The 22,146-nt window shown below is 29.0% G+C and overlaps 1 protein-coding gene across 1 annotated transcript in view; it reads right to left on the bottom strand.

Annotated features, from left to right (window-relative positions):
• Positions 1 to 6,389, bottom strand: part of LOC129966246 (degenerin mec-4-like) — a 29,788-nt gene extending 23,399 nt beyond the window's left edge. Inside the window, exons 1-4 of the mRNA XM_056080660.1 lie at positions 6,314 to 6,389; positions 4,835 to 4,932; positions 3,345 to 3,546; positions 3,093 to 3,222 (exon numbers count right to left, since the gene is read on the bottom strand). Coding sequence (XP_055936635.1) covers positions 3,093 to 3,222; positions 3,345 to 3,546; positions 4,835 to 4,932; positions 6,314 to 6,327 — 444 coding nt within the window. The 5' untranslated portion in view covers positions 6,328 to 6,389. The remainder of the gene's footprint in view (positions 1 to 3,092; positions 3,223 to 3,344; positions 3,547 to 4,834; positions 4,933 to 6,313) is intronic.
• Between the last annotated feature and the right edge of the window lie 15,757 nt (positions 6,390 to 22,146).

Here is a 22,146-nt window from a genome sequence, read left to right as displayed (position 1 = left end):
TAAACTTTGATGGCGCCTATCACCTTCGGAAGACGTTTGGGACACTTGGTTTCCTATTTACTATTACTCGTCTTGATATGTACTATCACCCCTTAAAGTTACTCCCATCATTTATGAAACACCTTGTATATATATATATATATATGTATATATATATATATATTCTTTGACACGGGTAGACATAGGAAAGGGAATCTTAGGAAGCAATGTTGTGAGCATTAGGGATTTTTATCCTTTCACACGGAGCGTGAGAAAGTCATCAGTTTTCTAGGGAATGTGTTAAAAATAATTGAATGAAATGTGGTAATTGGATTAAGAAATAAGAGACAATTTTAGAATAATAATATGAGCTAAATTAAGCTAAAAATTAGAAACTTAATTATAATTTAAATTAAATTAAGATATATTACTTATATACGTATAAATTTATAAGGAGAGCTAAAGAACGAGTCACCCATCTCCAAGTATTGGTTTTATCTTTTTTATTTTCATACATATGAAAGCTCATGATCCCTAGATACATCATCCAGAGTCATCTGCCCTCTGTATTAAAAAGAAATTAAAAAATACTATTTTACTGTATATTCTTAATGTGGAAAACCCCCGGCAGAGTTCTATAGCCACAACTATTTCACTGATTTCGTTAACTTATATCCAATATGAAAAAACCTGACATCTTGATACATCATTAATGATTCCGCACCTTCCATTACCTCTCGTTTTCGAGATAAGTTACAAAAACATGATTTCACTGTCCCTAAGAGGAAAACCATGATAACGTTTCACAGCCTTATCTGTGGAACTGATTATAATTTTTTTTTAATTTCATATGGAAGCTCGAGATCTCTAGATATATCATTAATAGTCATAAAACCTCTATTTTAGAAAGAAATCCAAGAAACGTTACTTTATTGTACATTCTCTATGGGGAAAACCCCGGCTGAGTTTAATAGCCACAACTATTTAACTGATTTCGTTAATTTATATTCAGTACGAAAGTTCCTGATCCTTATATGCATAATTAATGCTCCCGTGCCCTCCATTAACTTTCATTTTCATTTCGATGTATCATTCCATCATTTCAAATATCATTTCTCTGTATAATCTCCGGGGGGGCATGACAATATTTCTCACCGCATGTATGGTACTGAGTACAAATTTATTTTTTATTCCATATGAAATATTACGAGCCCTAAATAATGTCGTAATTTTTATGTCTCATTTTCCTCTCCATTTCGGGAACTACTGAAAATAAAACTTGGACGGTGTCTCGATTCCGCCAATTAATTTCGCCACTTTGAAATACAACGAACCTAACAGAATGCTCCTTTATTATTTACTAAATATAATTTAAAATAATTAACAAGAAAAGATGTATTTCGCCAAATTTGACTGGCAAGGCTAAATGAATTTTTAATGCTATACACTTTAGATACCAAATGAATGGCATTAATAAAGTCATGTTGACCAGTTTTGATGAACCAAATATTAAGTAAAAAGAAATTATTATTTTAAATTCGGATTGTATAATAATGATAGAAGATTCTAATTGGTTAATTGCTTTCTAAGTAACAATATTAATTTCTGAAATTTGCCTATTGTTGAGGCTACGAACTTTGTAGAAACTTTATTCTAAATTTCAAAAGTTTAGACTGAGAGTCAGACAGCTTTTGGTAACAAATCTAGGGAGTCATAAACTTCCACATAAAATAAAAATTGGCGAAATAGCTAGGATATAATTTTTTTAGTGGTTACGACTGGAGAAATTCTGCTAAAAGTTTTATTCAACCAAGTATAAACGATGGATTAAAATTTTTGAGATTTCTTTCGAAAATGGATGATTCGAACTTAGAGAAAGAGGAAAGAAATAACTATAAAGAAACTAAAAAACCATAATAAATAAACAATAAAGAAATAACCCATAAATTCATAGAGAAAAAAAAATAAACGAATTTAGTATAGTGGTAGTGTTCGGAGAAATGGTTGCTTTTAATTATATAGATAAGGACAGAACAAATGGTTTAACTGAACTGAATTAACTGAAAAATGAAATTAATTCTTCAAATAGGTACACATATCAGGATTTTTTTTGGAAATTTTAATTAATTAGAAATAAAGCAAAATGTTATTATTTTTCCGCGATTACCCCTGAAAATTTTATTGCTCAAGACTGATTTTCACAGCATTTAAAATTGAAAAAATGTCTAATGTTTTTATAAATAATTTAATCATATGAATTTTTCCTACATTTTTTGCAATATTAAAAATAATTTCGCATATTTTTTATCAATATATTGTATTATCCATCTTAATTTTTTATTGTTCCATCAAATTCATAATTGCATGTTTTCCTTCTATCACTGTTCTATTGAATATTTCTGTAAATTAGTTGCGTGAGAAAAAAGAAAGTGTGATAGTAATACTGTGAAAATTAGAATATAGATTATCCTGAATTGATACTTTCAATAGCTCTATAGCAGCATCATGGGATTTGACTATATTAAAATGGTTCAATACCTGGGAGACCGAAATTCGCTAGGCAGGTTTTTTTCTGGTACAATCGTGTTTTTGCGGAAAAGATGTTTATATACGAATCACATACTGATTACATATGAAAATTTTTCCATCTTACCTCACTTCACATTCATCAGCGCCATCTTACCAAATTTTGAGAATACCAGTTATGTTACCATCCTATGGCAACAATGCAAATATCCCAAAAAATTTACGATATGGCGCTATATGACATTGTCGACATGGGAACACATAGAAAAAGGCTCTAATAATTAGTTATAAAAATGTTTCTTTTGTGTGTAAAATTGTCTTCTTTTTTCAGGAAAGACACCTATAGAGATAAACTTAAAAAGCAAAACCTTATCTAAATATAAAATTTGAACTAAACCAAACACAAATCTGTTAAAATTGATGTCTGTCGCAATTTGATGACTAAAATTATTTGCTTGTGGGATTCAATTATTTCAGTCTCATAGTTATACCTATGAGACTTAAATGAAAGTAACGCAAACAATATTCCCGACGCATCAGCTTGTTGTCAAACACGGCTAATCTGAAGTAAGAAGGAGTGCACTTACGCCCATTATTATATTTGCTGGATTCACGGGTTTCGGACAGTATTTCGGTAATTCGGTACAAATTTCAGTAATGTTGTTATAATAGGAACAATCCTGTGGAGTTTTGCTACATAACTCATCTCGCCGGATTCTGCAATAATAATAATAATAATAAAGAGCATTACATCAATAGTTCCTTCAATCTAATTTTTATGTTGATGATAAGCTTTTGGACAAGACAAAAAAAATACTAATGGCAGGAAACAGTCTTACCTGTTTGCGTTGCAAAAAGAGAGCGCCGAAATGTCCACTTCCGCCGGTGTGTCAACTTCTATATCGACCATAGTGGGATAGGCCCTGTACAAATTCAGGAATTCTGACGTCTGATATAGGAAACCGCAAGTACACCCTACAAACACTAGGACCTTAATGATCTTGCGCAACAAGTTTCGCGTGGATGCGATCACAGGGAAACCTGAAAAAAGCATTTACTTTAATGCACATCATTGCCTCCATTTAAAATTTGAAAATTACTATTCGTTTCATTATCGATAATTCTACTTCGCTGAGGGGTGACACGCTATAGTATCAGAACATTTCTGTAATTCTACGTTTTTTACCTTTATTTTCGTCCCATTAGAAACTTTTTTGTTCAGGTTTTTTTCCCCAACATAATGTGAATGTCTTGTCGTTTTTGTTAATACTATTTTATTTTAATTCAATACTGCCTAATGATTGCTTATGTATGGCTAATTCAAGTGGGATAAATGCTTTCAGGAGTGGCACGGAAATTATTTTATATAATATCATTAAATGTGGCAGATATTATTTACCAAAATTAATCTCAAAATGTTATCAAAAATTTTAATAACAAATAAAAAAAATGTTTTAATTTAAAAAATTATTATTATATTCAAAAAAAGTAATTTACTAAATTTTAAGAATAGAAATCGTCCAATTATTTATCATAATTTAATGTTCAGGTACTTCATAGAAAATAATTAGCATTTTATTGTCAATTGGTGTCATTTTATCCGATAATATTACTAGTTACCTATACCCTCATTGATTATATTTATCATAATTGATTGTGTATGCTCTTTACAGTAAATAATTAGTATTTTATTGTGAATTAGTAATACTTTATTTTGAATTAGTGTCTTTTTTCCTACATTTCTACAACTTTACCTGTAGTTTTCAGGCATCATGAGCCCTAGATAAATCCGAATTCACCAAGGAAAATTATTAAATGCAAAAAATCTCCTCTTTTCATCTTTTGACCCATTCCTATTTTGGATAAATAAAAGCATTCTGATGCATGCAAAATAACGCGGAGGGTTTTCAAATCCGAGATTGAACAATAAATGAAGCAGTGAGAGTTTTTCTTCCCTCCGAATTATTCGTATACTTAATCTAGTACCTCCTCTTCAGTTATCGTTCTATTCTCCTTTATAACTTCAGAACATATCAGATATGGAGTGGGTGACTTAGAGAGAGAGACGACAAACCCTCGAAGGTTTTGGTAATCCTTATGCTGGTGCGTCCCTTCCCCGACTTACGCGTGTGGCGTTGCATAGAAAAGAATCACAATCACATTAAAAACGTAACTGTGCATGCCATTAAATAACAAATTTGATCTTAATTTACTCTGCATGACACATGTAATTCTTAGTTGATTTCTGTATTAAATATGCTCAGCAAGATCGAGGAATTGACATCATTGAATTTATTTGATACAAGACAGCAAAAATTGAAAAATTTACCTGTTATAAGCGATTGCTTACAGAGCTGTGTACAGTATTTGTTGAAACTGCCAATTCTTTTTTTATGCACTTTAATTTCGAAATCGCCCCTACTATATCTGTAAAAATATAAAAAAGCCGATTATATATTTTATTCAGTTAATATTCAAAGAAAAAAAATGATTTACAAATCAGAATTTATTTCGAGAAAGAAATCAAATGTTAATTCAATATATATATATATATATATATATATATATATATATATATATATATATATATATATATATATATATATATATATATTAATGATAAAAATGTCTCTCTCTCTCTCTCTCTCATATATGTATATATACACACCAACACACACTTAAAAGCATACACATGTGCCATTACATGCAAACATTTAACAAGAATTTAAAGTTTGAATTTCTAAATTAATATAAATATAAAAAAAATTAAAAGAAGGAAGAGAATGAAATATTTTCAGAATCAATATCAATATCAATTGTTATATTGCTTTAATTTTAAATCTAAAGAGCCGGAATTTTTTATTTATCAAAATCAGTTGCATTTTTAAAATTTAATTGACGGTTTAAGACACACAGGCATTAAACAGTTTAAATCATTATTAAATTATTCAAAATTAATTTCTAAAATTTTAAATTCAAATCTGAGACTGTGCAATACACTATCTAATATAGAATCATGATTTTAAGTGAAATTTTAACATTCGAAAAATCAAAATCAAAAGTTTTCTGTTCTACTGAATGAGTAGAAATCAAAAGTTGTGTTTGACTTGCTTAATTCTTCGAGTAATTGTAAAATTAAATTTTTGTTTCTTCTTATCTAAATTCTTATTTTTTAGAATAAAAATTTAAACTTAATAAAAAGCAATTTGCATCATATTTTAGGAATACATCATGTTTAAATTTATTTATTTCATCCTGATTAAGTGTATTATTAATTTCATTAAGATTAATTTTTTTTTTTTTTTTTGCATTTCATTTAGATTAATTCATTAATTTCACTCAGAGTACGCATTCATTATTCATTTGCATCTAAATAATTTTGTTACGTAGAAATATTCAATTCATTATGATTAATTAATTCATTAATTTCATCCAGATTAAATAACTACTTTAATAATTTCAACTAGACAAATTAATTTATTTCTTCTATATTACTCACTCATTATTTATTTGTGTTTAAATCATGCCGTTATCCAAAAACATTCTTTTCATTAATATTAACTTATTAAATAATTTCATAAGATTAAATAATTAATTAACCCATAAATTTCTAGATAAATTAATTAATTAATATCATATGAATTGTACATTCATTATTCAGATATATTTTATTCATTTTATCACCTAAAAATATATAATTACAGTATTAATGCACATGATGACATTTAATGATTATAAAAAGTATCTTGCATGATCATGCCAAATAGAAGAATTAAGGCTTGAAAAAATTGAAAGAAAAAATATTTACGTATTTGTTGCCATTTTTCAAGTCAGCTCGGAATCCTGTTACTTTCAGAAAGTGTAGCCATTTAACTAGATTGAAAGAAACGCGAATCTTAAGCATTGATTGGAATGACATCGCTTTTATACATTATATGATGATGATTTGTTCAAGTATTTTCAATCATTATGACAGCTAATGGATAAATAATATTTTAAATAACATTAATAACAGTTTTTTCAATTTCATATTAGTATACATTTCCCCCCTCTATAATTACTATTGGAATTTGATGTATTGGAAAATATTTTATGTTAGCGTTTCCTGGGTAACATTCTTTCAAACAACAATAAAGTATTTCCATAAAAGTACAATTACATATTGTGGATATCATAAATTCTGTTTTTTTTTTTTTTTCACAATTGCTCAGAACTTCTGCTTTATTTTAATGGTCGCTATAGAATCTGTTAAGAGATTGTTTAACACATTAAATAAAAATGGAAACTGCAAAGCTCAAATCACATTTATTGTAAAATATGATATACAGCAAAAAAGCATTAAAACTTAAAAAGAAACTAAATTTTAAAATTTTTTAAGAAAAAATGTTGCCAGAAATATTATCTTGAAAAGAGATAAAATATAATAATTTCTACTTATAATAAAATGAAGAATGTCTCTCTCTCTCTGAGTGTGTGTGCGCGTGCATGTGCGTGTGCGTGTGTAGTCGTGGGAGCCGTATAAGCTTCATAGGCCAAACTGCTTTACTTACAGATACCAAATTTGTTAAAATATATTTTGAAAAGGTGGAATGAGCAACTAAGAGCGAATTCTGTAACATTTTTATTAACTACAATTGAAATGTTAGTGTTTTTCTGTAGTAATTTACAAAAATATTTCAAAACATAATTTTTATACCATTTTGAAAGTCAAACATTTGTCTTTTCAATTATACGAATTCAATTTTTCTAGCAAATTTTTCCTGAATTTTGGAAAATTTTGAAAAATAATTTTTATTTAATATTCAACAATAAAAATCCCTGAAATGTAATTCAAATCATGTTTATAATACAATGAAGTATTTAATCCCGTGGTTTTCTTTCATTATTGGAAAAACTAAGGAAGAAAGATTCTGTTTACAAGAAGTAAAAAGCAATCTTCCAATACCCTGAAAAATAGCATGGAACAAAAAGCGGCATAGAATAATTTGAATTACTCACAGAGTTCCGTTTTTAATAACGTATGTAATTTAGTACGTAAAAAATAAAAGGTCTTTAAAATCTAATACAATCTTATTCTTAAAGCTACTTAAATAACACTTTATTTTAAATATTAATTTATTACGTTTAAAATAAAGTGTTTTTGAAATCTATTACAATCTGATGCTTAAAGTTACTTTATTAAGAAAATCATGATCATCAAGAAATGCAAATGTTTGATTGGAATCAAACATAATTAATATTTCCAGCAGTTAAGAATAATAAAATGAAATAATACAAAAAATACATTAAATAATTTACATGCTATATTACAGTTGTTACGTGATTTTAAATTTGTACTCACGCTATATTTTTCTGTAATTTAATTCCAAAATTTGTATTAAAATTTAAAATTTCGTTTTCCAAAATTTCCTCAAAAAGTTTCATTTAATACAAAGTTTATATATTTACTAGCTGATATATTTGCTGTTTTTAGAAATAAAATTACTTTCTTGCTTTTTATTAATGAAGAATCAGATACTTAAATAACTCTCACATAAGTTGCATTAAAATATTTTGCATTCTTCAGTATTTGCGAATAAGAAATGCTTATAGCACCTCTAATAATAATAAAGATGAATATGAGTATGTCGGTGTGTGTGTGCTGAAACTCTACATACCAACCAGTTCGGCTTAAAATTGCGAAATATTCTTTGAAGTGTGGGAATGTGCTTGTCAGAGCAATTTTTTTGAAATTTTAATCAATTAAAAATTAAGACGCATTCAGGCGTTTTCCCTCTATAACTTTCCGAAAAGTTTCATTGCAGTTATTGCTCAAAATGTAATTTTACACCATTTCTAAAATTAAAAAAATAAAAATTGTCCTCTTAATTACATCAATTTAAAAGTTGTGTAATTTTTTTAAAAATTATTTTTTGTCTAATTTTGAACAATAAATTATATTGTTGCCATGAAATACTAAACTTTTTTCAATGGTTTATTAAATAGCATGATTTTTTCTTCTATTGTTGAAACCTAAAGAGGAATGATATAGTTTGTTTAATGTCTATAGAGTTTATAAGGCGATGAAAAAGTGAACTTATAGTTCTGCTGAAGCTAGGCGATCAGATTTTCTCGTTTTTAATGACGCTAAAAATATCAAAATATTGGTTTCTATAGAAATTTATACAATCAATAGAATATATGCAAGACAGTTGAAATAAACTAACTTTAATGTTTGGTGATTTGACAATCTCATGGGCATGAAGTTATATCTAAGTAATCTCACTGAAATTAAATATAAGCAATATCCTCCGCGAACAGCTGTTTACGAAAAGGGACTAATAAAAATTCTTTTATAGCTAATGTTAAAATTATCATATACCAAATCATATGTAGTAACTATTATTTACTATTTCTAATCTTCAATGAAAAATAATTCCTCTAAATAAGCTTTAAAACTGAAATAAAACCTTTTTTCGCTCGCATTTTTATCTTTGATTAAAATGTGAAAAATATGTGGGGTGTTAGGAAATTTTGAGCCATCTTTGAAAATTACAAACTCTCTCAAAACTGAAGAAATTTAAATTTTTATAAGTTATTAATTATTTCAATGATTCAAAATTCAATTAAATGTTCGGAGTGGTAATTTAAATATTTATTTAAAACGTAATATGGGAAGGCAGCTATTTTAAAACCTGAAGTTGAATCTTCATTTACCGTTAAAAGAAAGCAGTGAATTTTAAAACCAATTTTTAAGTTACAAAGATCTTGAACATTTTTCTAGGGAAAGAATCATAAAAAAAAAAGAAAAGAAATTTTTAAAAATATCTTTCTTTTTCACGTTTTATTTATTTTAAATTCAGCTCACAATTTTTCGGCTTGTCTGTATTCTCTGTATAATTAAGTTTCATAAAACTTTTACTAAAGCCTAATTTATCTTTTATAGCATTTGTAACAAAATTTGATGAAAATCTATTCAGTAGATTTGGATTTCTATAGGGAACAAAATAGGCGTTTTGAATTTGTATCGAGAAAATAGTCAGTTAAAATTATAGATATTTTTATCTATTTCTTCTAAAAATGTTTCCATTTAAAATTCTTTGTAAATATTTAAATAATGTCATTATGATGCGCATAAAAATTCATCAGGTTGTTTGTAAACATAACAAAACAGTTTCTAATTGTTTGACTCAATTACACTGAAACAATTTTTTCAAAGTAAATATCTAAATAGGACTATCATTTTGCATATAAAAATTCACCACCAATTTTTAATTGCCGATTATTGCTTTTAATGCCGATTTAAATGCCATTGATTCTTGCCGATGCAAATTTTATCGAATGTTAAACTTGCAACTTAACGTAAACAGATTCTATGATTTAATGACACTTTTAATAGTGAAATATTTAGATAGCAATTTAGTTAAATGGTTTTTAGAAATAAGGTTTTATTCATGAGTTGAAAAATGTAATTGTTTATTTTAAATTTATTCCAGCTTTTTTTTTTAAATTTTAGTTTATAGCTCATTATCATAAATAAATTGGAATTCAGAGTTAAAGATTTTTTTAACAAATCCATGTCAGATGACATCAGATGCATGGAATAAAATTATAAATTTATCGATTGAATAATAATTAAGTTTTGAAATTGTTGTTATATTAAAATAAAATCTTGAAGAGAGTTCTTGGAGGAAGCCCATTTATTATATAAGTAAATACAGATAATACGAATAATAAAAGATTACACAGCATTTTAATATTATACTAAAGCACACAGCTACTTCATCTATGGCTCACAGAAGGAATGTATCAGTTTGCATAAATGGGGGGGGGGCGTAATCGCAGAGTTATTTAATCTCCAGAAGGAAAAAATACTCATGCCTACATCCTGACATAAATATTAAAGCAGTGTATATTGTCGTCTTTATGCAAAAGTGTACAAAAGAAAATGATATACACATTTAAAAAATAAATGAAAAATTGACTTCAAAATCTTAGTAATCATGAAATACAATAAATTAAATAAAAGTTTATTTTTTCTTACCCTTATTTTATTGTTTACTTCTACACAGCAAGAAAACAATTAAAAATAACATAAAGAATTAAAATTATTCAAAAATAAATGATTTCGCTGATTGTGTGTTTCATTTGTACATTAATTTGACTAATCAGACTTTTGCGGCATTTCTATAATCGCACTAACAGCAAACTGATTACTTAGAAAGTGACTAAAAATGGCAATGGGGCAATTGCGATGATTTTATGATTGCTTGAAAACAAGCTTCGGCGTATATAGAGAAATACAGCACTAGTGCGAAAAACTTGCTAAATGGGTTGAGGAATAAATACGATACAAAATCACAAAACAATGCAGATCTGGAAATACCTTCTTCATGCGGCAGAGGGCGTGGTACTGGAATTGGACTACATAATGATGCCTAAACCTTTTTTTTTGTGTCAGAATTGTCAAAAGCCAACTCATATCTCACTCTTACTTCATGCTTTCTTGTATAGGTCATAGGAAATGTATAACCTTAGTACAAAAAGTCCTGTCGAAATTTTGATGTGAACATGGTCATCATTTGATGACTCTTTCAATGTGTAGTTCACTCCCCCCGCCACACTCACAGACACATACATAACACACACATGCACTCTTGTTATCAAATAATTTCTGCAATACCTATATAATGCCTTTGGGCAAAAATGGATCAAGATTGCTAATATGATTTTTTGGCCCGCTAGTTTATCAGAAATAGCGTGACATGGCTTTGAATTTTAGAATCATATAAAAGAAAAAAAATGTATGAAACCTTTATCGATTCGTTTGAAACTTTGATTTTCTTACTTCTGCTGTTTCGAGGATAATTCACGATACAGCAAGTGTCTTCCAAAATGTTAAGACTTCCATCCAGTGTTGATGGCCAATCTGTGAGCAGTTTATGATCAAATACATTTTGTTAGATTTCTGCTATTTATTAATATAAATTTCATGATTTAAATTTTTTTTCTCTTATATGTTGCTAATTCACTTCAGGGAAAGCATAAAGCGACTATATAATGTTAAAAGAAATCAAATTGTCATTGTGATCGATTTTCCTTCAGCAAATTTATCCAACTGGTTCTGGATCACTCTGTGTATTTCCTAACCCTCTGGCACCTGAAGGCATTTTAAATCTGAATTCAGCGGTATACAAAGAATTTTTTACTAATGGGAGACTCAAATGGACTCTCTCGCCTTTTCTCCTTTACTTCGAGTGGTAGAAAATCGACACGTGTCACTAATTGACTGATACAGTTGCTGTTGAGAATTACCAGGAGTTATTTTACTTTAGGCGTTAAAAAAAAGATACATACGGGGAGAATACAATTTTCAGTTGTTACCCAATATTAAATATTTATAATTTGCCTCATGATCTTGTTTTGATAAACATATTCACACAATTTATTTAATTATAAAATACTGGAAAGCGCAGCAGTCGTTAAATGATCATTTCTATGTATATTTATATACACTTCACGAGGTATTCTCTTAACATTTCAGATTGTAATTATATATTTAATTCAATGCATTAATTTTGAAGCCGAAACAAACACATTTTTATATTTACAAATGGAAAATATCCAATTCCTTAATATATGTAAATATTCCATATTAATATATAAAATGAATAAGAAAGCTGAAAATATTATTTGATGGTTTTTTTTACAATATATTGCTTTCAAAAAATTAGTGCGATGTTTCAGTGGGTATTATCATATATTTCTCGGTGTAAATCAAAAAATGTTCAAGTAAAATATTTTAATCTAAATATTTGTTTTGTTTTCTATAAGGGTTCTAAAAACTGAGCAAGGTTATTTATTTTTTTCGTTTATATATATTTTCTTGGCTGTTTAGTTAACCTTAGAAATTTTAATGAATGTTTTCCAAAATTTTAAATTTTGCAAAAGGTTTAGAAAACTTTTTACCATAAATGAGTTCTAATTATAGGTCACTCAAATTTGTAAATAATAACCTTGTTTTAATAAATGAAGTTATATCACTGATGTTTAGTTTTAGTTAAGGTTTAATGTTTTAACTAATGTGTTCTGTTAATATAGCTTCTAATCCGTTTAAATTAAAATTTAATATCTCGTATTTTGCATGTTTTTTTAAATCTAAACTATGTAGAATATTAATTTTAAAAGAAAACAAATTTAATAAAAAGAATTTAAAGATAGAATTTTATTAGTGTACTAAAACAATAATTTTACTTTATTCATTTCTTACCGATTAGTCTTTATTTGTATTTTTTAAATTTATTATCTTGGATTCTTGAATTCATTCTTGTTATTAAATTCTCAACTTTGGAATTCCTCGCATATACAACTGAAATTTATTAAATTAATTTATTAATCGATAATTATGTTACGAAAATATTTAAACTGTGCATTGCACTAAGAATATAAAAGCGCATGAAATTTCATAAATCTACGATGCCAATAATAACTTTAATTTGGCTTATCAGATTTTTTTATAAATTTTATAAAATTATAAATTATTCCTACAGAAAACAGTTTTTAGTTTATTTTTTGAAATAAATTCAGCTTGAGGTATTGCATATCCATTACCGTCGCAAATAATACTTGTCTCAAATATAAAATTTTCGACAAAATAAACTTTAGTAAATAAATTTCTTAAAAATATAAATTTATATACTGTATTGTTATTCTAATATTTTTTCATTCAAATTAACAGCGAATTTAATAATTAAAAAATATAACTTTTTAAAATAATAACTTGTTTTATAATAACTATAGCTTATTTTGAAAGTTAACTTTTGCTCACAATCTCAAACTTTATAAAATTAACTTCTAATTCTTTCCGTAATCTTTTGAAAATACCCCGGAAGTAAAAGCAATTCGTTAATGTTATATATTAATAGCTGGCAATCAACCTCCCCATCTCCCGAAGAGGTCCTTGACCACCTTCCCTATCGTTTGCAGCAGAAATCAGCCCTCATTCAAAAATCCAGTATGAAAGTTACTCGGCCGGGTTCAATCGGTTTAGTAATGAAAAGGTTAAATATCAATGTGATAATATTTCACTATAACCAAAATTAGAAAATTATTTGTTTTTTTAAACTAAAATAATGTAATTTTTTTTTATATATATAGAATTGCTAAAAACTTTTAAGAAATTGACTATGATATTGCTAAAAAGTATTGGATGTATGACACTTCTGTAACATTATTAAGATCGTAACTTTCAATCTTCTGGAAATTAATTTAAAAGTAAAGCTATTTTGTAACTATGGAATAGCTAGAAAAGATATCAGAGACATCGAAATGGATATTTTGTTTGAAGATATATTCGAAGCAGTTTTTAAACAGTAAACGGATTATTTATCTGATTAGTGATGATAGTAAATTTGAAAATGAATAAAGCATTTGTTGAAATGAAGCAAGCGAATTAGATGATACTGAAGAGTTTGAACTAGAGAAACTGTTGTTGTTATTTCTTATTTCACTTGCCATGGACAAGCCCGTTGTTACGGAGACAGCGATTTAAGCCTGTGGGGGAGCGTCTCTAGTTTTTATAGTAGCGCCAACTAGAGCCTAGAGTACGACTTTGCTACTCACGCATCACTCATTCGCTTGCACAACCCCTTTTTACAGGAGGGCACATTCACACATCTCACAGATAGAACAACCAGGCCCAAACCGGGACTCGAGACCAGGACGTCCAGATCACGGGGAAGACGCACTACCCCTATCCCAGAACACCGGCAGAGAAACTGACATCCTTTATGCGTCATCTTTTTTCAGTTTGCGATGGATAGAATAACAAAAGTTATTCAGGAACTCTCATGAAGAAATAACTACTTCCCTCATCTCCGAGTAAAATATACTCATTTAACATGTAGTTTCTTAATATTTAATCAAAAAATTTAACAAATAGAGAAAAATCTGATTCCAACGCTTATAAAAAAACATTGTGTTATCAAAAGAAGCTAGTCCTCTTGATTTTGTAGATGATCAGGGACACAAGGGTCTCAGCAAAATCGAAGAGCGCCACCTGGGAGATTCCCAGTCACATACCCACGTAGCCGTCGATGCAGCTGAACATCTCGACATTCTGCAACGCGGAAGAAGTTATTAATTTTTTCTTTTCAAAGGACGGCTCATATACGATTTTTAAAATCTGAATCTTTTGCTTTAGTTAAACCCTTTTGTGGGGGGTAAAATAAAATTTGAAGTTGGTTTGTTTTTATTTTTTCGCAAATGGTTTGCTGGAGATACTCTTATAGCAATGCATATAAGCATTAATTCGTCTTGTTTCAAAAATAATTGGGATTCGCAAGTGTCACATAAACACTGGAGCATTATGAAGTTCAATTACTAGTTCTGCAAAGCGCCAATAAATCGCTGCTAGTTAGGCTTGGCGTGGGTTTGGAATCGTAGAGACGTAATGCACTGAGCGACATCAATGTTTCAGCATCCAGATACGTTTGAATCATCGTCAGATTTATCAGTAGAAAATGATCTATTTATTTATAGTGCTTTTACAGTGTAAGTTATTTCAAGTGAGCGACTTTTTTATGTTTTTTAATAGATGAAACGCTGTACTCTATCTTCTGTACTGGATGAATAAAAAAGAGTATTTAAGTTATATGAAATTTCATAGTGAGTGACATTTTTGGAATAACTAGTATGAAATTAATAACATAAAATATTTTTGCCTGATATCTTGGCTGGTTCAAAAACTTCTCTATCTCCAAGTGACTAAAAATGAAGTCCAAAAAGGTATCTTTATATCTGAAAAAGAAGAAGCAGTGCGTTTCATAATATGGCAAAGGAATATATTTTTTCAATGCAGAAATTTCAAATGTACTTGAAAAAATATTTCTTTTCGTGTTTATCGTTTTTCTGGTGAAGTTGACGTATTCCATTTACTTATTCCATGCCCCAATGGCATAAATTCATGATTAAGGGATAAATGGCAAGTGCGTGGAAACAATTTAAGTTCAGGATTTACTGGGTTCTTTCCAAAAGTTCAGCACAAAATAACGTGCAGTTAGATGATAGGCAAGATAAGCAAATGCGTTTATGTGACGTCAAGCGAACTGTCTTTATAATTGTTAGCTCTAACATAGCGAAATATGTTATCTCATGATGCCACTTCGTAATTATATTCTCTTATTTGGTTGTTTAATATCTAGAACAACGCTTATTTAAAAGCGTATTATATATGCAGCAATTTCTTTGTAGTCGCATCCTTGAAATTAATTATTTTCTACCTACTTAATTTCAGCCTTAAAAAGCATTTCTGATTTGCGCTGGTTTCCCAAGCCTTTCGGAATGCAATGGTTGTAACTTCTTAAACCCTTTTTTTAAAAGCCCCTTTTCTTAAATATTAAAAGGTCACTACTTTTTCTTGAGACCTCTTTTTGTTTAATATTTCTGTCGGCGAAGTATCATCGTGTTTTTCTCTAATGGTCATCACTCGGAAGCAGACAACAGTTTCTAAACACTGCATATTAAGTTACATCTTTCATATAGATTCATCTTAAATGCAGTTATGTGAAAAAAATTGACATTTTTAATATATATTAAAAAAGTTAACATAACATATTTTTAATATAAAAAAAAACTTATTTACCTTTCACTCCGATTCCCAACGCATAAACTAATCTAATTACATAAAAAAACAAAAAAAACTTTAGAAAAAGTTATATTAGAAAATAACTGATAAAAATCAATTATTTACAAGCAGTTCTCATATTCACCACACTGGGAAAAAATTATTAAAATATTAGTGCACATATTTTTGAAAAAAAAATGCTTATTTAAACAAATAAAAGAAACTATATGTCTGATTGAAATAATTCACTTTACATAAGATAAACAATATCATTATAAAATAGATATTGGTATTTCTAATATTTCAAAATTCATAATATTTCATTCATTCATTCATAATATTTCAAAAGGTTTCAATTATATTATTCAATTTATAAAAGAAATTATTCGTAAGAGTATAATCTCTACTAATAATAATGATGAATATGTGTGATGGCGCTATACAGGCCAGACTATTGGACCTACAGCTACCAAATTTGGCATATATATACCTAGGAAGGCGGGAATATGCACCTTGGAACGATGTTTACGAAATTTTAATTAATTAAAGATTAAATTGAACTGTGGCGTTCCTCTTCGATAACTTCCGAAAATATTACAGTACAAAATCGAATTTCACAGCCTTGCAAAAATTTAAAAATTGACTTTTTAATGATGTCTACAAAAGAATTTTTTCTTAATTTTGACAATTTTTTAAAATATTTTTTGCTTATTTCCAACAATAGATTATTACGTTATTGGCCTGAAATTCAAACCTTTTCAATTGTTTCATCAAATATTTAATCATTGGATTTTCTTTATATGTTGAAAGCTAAAGAAGATGGTTCTGTTTAATATTTGTATAATTTACAAGAAGAATAAAAAAGTGAAGTAATAATTTCTCGAAATTTTGCTGGTGGATGGATTGGATGTCTTAGAAAAATTCTTTATACAAAAGAAATTGAATATAGGAAAGACGATTAAAATAACACAGCTTTAATACTTGACAATTTGGTTGAATCATATGCATGGAAATTTACCTAAACGATTTATTTCAAATCAGATATAATCAATGATTCCGGTAAACCAATGGGAACCAATGGGTCGCCTAAGTCGACTATTTGTAATAAATTCAATTCACAGCATTCTTAAAATCATTTTCATTCAATCATTTTCTAAATGCTTTAATTTACTCTAATTAATTATTTTCTAAACGCTTTAATTGTTCAGTTTTCAACCCTAACTTCTAAATTGCTTATCGTCGTTCTTCTGACTTTAACATACTTCTTAGGGTCCAATATCTGTAAGTATAATTATATAGTATAAAGCTGCAATGGAAATGAAGAGACTGAAATAAACTCTTGTTCGCTTAGATTTTGGTAAAACCCACTTTTGAATCTATATAATATTTAAATGTTTTCATGTGCCACTTTTCTTCATTTTAAATCGCCGTGGTGAGCATATCGATCGAATTTCTGACATGGCTTCAATAAACAAACAAGAAACTTTTCAAGGTTTGATAAAATAAAATAAGAAACTTTGAAACAATAATTAAAATCAATTTTTGGGGTCAAATATTTTTATTCAGAAAAGAAAGACTTAGAAAGAAAGACCATTTTTTCAAAAAACTCTTTGGCCTTATAAATGAAAGAAGTTTTTTTTTTGTTGTTTAAATTTATATTTCAGCTTGTACATGCCCTATAAAAAATGTACATGCCCTATAAACCATGTAAAGATTTTCTTCTTAAATCAAATTTACGACATTCTCAGCGAGAATTTCCCAAAAAGTAGAATCATCTCATTGATGAGAGAAGGCCGATTTATAAAAACAAATAAATCATATTTTTTGCAAAAGATATTCAATTTATAAACAGTTTTTCTAAAAGAACACATTTTTAGAATGTTGTTATCTATACATAATTATTCTGCTTTAATGGAAATGTCTAAATTTTTTGAAATGAAATCTGCATCTTAAATTATAATGCCATTCTAACGAAACTAATTGAAATTTTCATGAAAAGAGAGTGGCATTCATCATTCAGAGGCGAGAAAGAGAATGTAAAGGTAATTTCTCTGTCCTGTATGTCATTTAGCTTCGATACGCATTGAGTTAAGATCTAAGAATAGAACAAGCGGCTCTTGTGATAAAAAATTTTATTAATTAAAATAATGGTGCTAGCCTATGTAAGTATATTTCTACTTTTGTTTTATTCGTAGAGTTGTTTCAACAGTACATCATTTATAATTTTTCAATATAGAAGCCCATCTTCTTTACTTTGCTGTTTTTTTATTGAAAACAATTTTTTTTTTTTTTTTAAATTTTACCTCAAAAAATCTTCAAATAATACTTATTCTTTAGTTACATCAAGACTGTATGTTTAGGGTATCTTTGTATTTTACTGATTCGAATGAATATTATTACTAGCAGTTTTAATATATCAGCCATAATTTGAACTGAATTCGAAAAAAGTAATACCAATATTACATTTTTTTCAAAATTATTTTAACAAAATCTTTTAAATGAAACATGAAATGAAATGAATAATGAATGAAACATAAATGAAAACTTTTTAATGAAAATTGTTATCAAATCTTCAAAGAATATAACAATTTCAGTAGCGGACAAAACATATGAATGGATAAAACCATTACAGTTTTTTAGAGAGTTTTCCTTTTTCAGGATGTATATGTTACGTAAATGTGATTAATCCAGTGATTATGTATAATTACCGATGATTAGTCATAATCATCTCTTAACTTATCGAAATAGAATAGTCACCGGTAATTACAGATAATTACCAATTTTTTACAATTACTGTAACATATATAAAAGAACAATTGGTTGAAACAATTTGATTATTTAATAATTTTGCTTAGATGGGTTGTTCTAAATCGTACGCCATGGAGGAAAAGTTTAGGAGAAAACAGCGCGAATTTGAGAACAGAACTATAGTATTTATGAGACAGGCTATATTATTTTTATTATAAACGATGTCCTTGCTTTCATGGTCCATATCCCTGAGCAGCATTCATGTAACTACATCTAATAAGCTCCGCATCTAAATAGAACTGCATCAAGTCTACATTTTATTACGCCTGTTCGAGGTCTACATCTAATTAGGCCTCATGAGAACTGCATCTAATAACGCCGACTTTAAATAGTTCTGCATCTAATTAGGACCGCATCAGACCTGTACCTAATTAGATCTGAATCAGCTCTGCATCTAATTAGGCCCTCATCAGACCTGCATATAAAAAGAAATGAATCTACTTAGGCCCAAAAATAATCACATATGAATCAGGTCTGCATTTAATTAGATCCGCATCTAAATAGAATCAGGTCTGCATTTAATTAGATCTTAATCAGGTATGAATCTGATCAGGCCCGAATCAGACCTGCATCTTATGACACCTGCATCTAATTAGAACTGCATGTAACTACATGTATTTAGATCTTCATCTAATTACGCCTGCATCAGGCCTGAATCTTAGTAGAGCTGCATGTAACTTGATCTAATTAGATCTCATCATATTAGGCTTGCATCAGATCTGCATATAATTAGATCCGCAAATAAATAGAACTACATCTAATTACCCCATCAACAGATTTACATTTGATTAGATCCATATATAATCTGCACGAGGTCTGCATTTAATGTGATCGAATCAGGAATGCATCTAATTAGGCCTGCTTAAGATCTGTATCTAATTAAGCGCGCATCAGATCTGCATTTAAATAGAACTGCCTCTAATTAGTCCCGCATCTAAATAGATCTGCATTTAATTATATCTGAATCAGATCTGCATCTAATTAGGCCCGCATCTAAATAGAACTGCATCTAATTAGGCCCGCATCTAAATGTAACTGCATCTAATTAGATCTGAATCAGGTCTGCATCTTTTTAGGCCCGCATTACAAATGTATCTAATTAATAGGAATCTATTTAGAACTGCAATAACTAGATATATTCAAATATGCATCTAATAAGACCCGCATCAGGTCTGCATCTATTTAGATCCACATCTAAATAGAACTACATCTGATTAGATCTGAATCAGGTCTGCATCTGATTATGCCTGAATCAGACCGCATCTAATTAGAACTGCGTGTAACTAGATCTATTTAGATCTGCATCGAAGTAGAACTGCATGTATCTTGATCTAATTAGATCTGCATCTTATTAGGCCCGCATCAGATCTAATTACATCCGCATATAAATAAAACGGAATCTCATTAGGTCATCATCAGATATACATATGTTTAGATCCATATCTAAATCTGCATCAGGTCTGCATTTAATTAGATCGAATCAGGTCTGCATCTAATTAGGCCAGTTTCAGACATGCATCTACTTAAGCGAGCATCAGATCTGCATCTAATTAGTCCCGCATCTAAATAGATCTGCATCTAATTATATATGAATCAGGTGTGCATTTTATTCGGCCCGCATCAGAACTACATACAATTACATCTGCATCTATTTTGACCTGTAACTAGATATATTTAAATCTGCATCTAATAAGGCCCGCATCAGATCTGCATAAAATTAGATCCACTTCTACATAGAATTGAATCTAATTGGGCCTGATTCATATCTGCATTTGATTAGAACCATATCTAAATAGATATGTATCAGGTGTACACCCAATTAGAATTGCATCTAATTATGGCCGTATCTAATTAGATCTGAATTATGTCTGCATCTAATTAGAACTGTACCTAAATAGATCAAATTTTATCTGCATCTAATTAGACTCACATCATATCTGCATTAATTAGATCCGCATCTAAACAGAACTGCATCTAATTAGGCCTGCATCAAGTCTGGATCTAAATAGACCTACATCAAATCTGCATTTAATTATATCTAAATCTAAATAGATATTCAAAAACATCTGTATCTAATTAGATCCATATCTAAATAGATCTGCATCAAGTCTACATCAAATTTCGCACACATCAGATCTACATTTAATTAGATTTGCATGTAATTAGATCTATTAAGATCTGCATCTAATTAGATCTGCATGTAATTTGAGCTGCATCTAATTTAGTCTGTAGCAAGTGTGCATCTTATTAGGAATGTATGAGGTCTGCATCTAATGAGGTCCATATCGAAATGATCTGCATTTGGTGTGCATCTTATTAGGTCTGCATGAGACCTGCATCCAAACAGAACTGCATCTAATTATGCCCGCACCTAATGAGATCTGAATCAGGTCTGTTTTTAAATAAATCTCTATTTAAATAGAACTGCATGTAATTAGATCTGAATCAGGTAGGCTTCTGATTAGGCCCGTATCATACCTGTATCTAATTAGAACTGCCTGTGACTAGATACATTTAGATCTGCTTATCTAATTAGAATTGCTTGTAATAAGATCTAATTTGATCTGCATCTAATTAGGCCCGCATCAGATCTGCACCTCATTAAATCCTCATCTAAATAGATCTGCATCTGGTTAGGCTTGAACCTAATCAGATCTTAATCAGGTCTGCATCTAATTAGGCCCGCATCAGATCTGCACCTCATTAAATCCTCATCTAAATAGATCTGCATCTGGTTAGGCTTGAACCTAATCAGATCTTAATCAGGTCTGCATCTAATTAGATCCGCATCTAATAGAGATGCATCTAATTTGTTCTGCATCCAGTCTGCATCTAAATAGATCTGCATCAAATCTGCATTTAATTAGATCTAAATCTAAACAGATATTCAAAAAGGTCTGTATCTAATTAGATCCATATCTAAATAAATCTGCATCAGGTCTACATATAATTTCTCCCACATAAGATCTGCTTCTAATTAGATTGGCGTGTATCTAGATCTGTTTAGATCTGCATCTTATTAGGCCGGCATCAGACAAGGCATCAGCAAGCAAGTCTGTATCTTATGAGGGCTGTCTGAGGTCTGCATCTTATAAGATCTATATTGAAATAGATCTGCATCAGGTGTGCATCTAATTAGGCCCAATTCAGACCTAAATCTAAATAGAACTGCATCTAATTAGGTTCGTACCTAATCAGATCTGAATCAGGGCGGCCTTTAATTAGATCTG

This window comes from Argiope bruennichi, chromosome 4, assembly GCF_947563725.1.
Source record: "Argiope bruennichi chromosome 4, qqArgBrue1.1, whole genome shotgun sequence".
NCBI classification, from domain to species: domain Eukaryota; kingdom Metazoa; phylum Arthropoda; class Arachnida; order Araneae; family Araneidae; genus Argiope; species Argiope bruennichi.
Note: the sequence above shows the minus strand (reverse complement) of the source record. Positions and strands in the feature narration are given on the sequence as shown.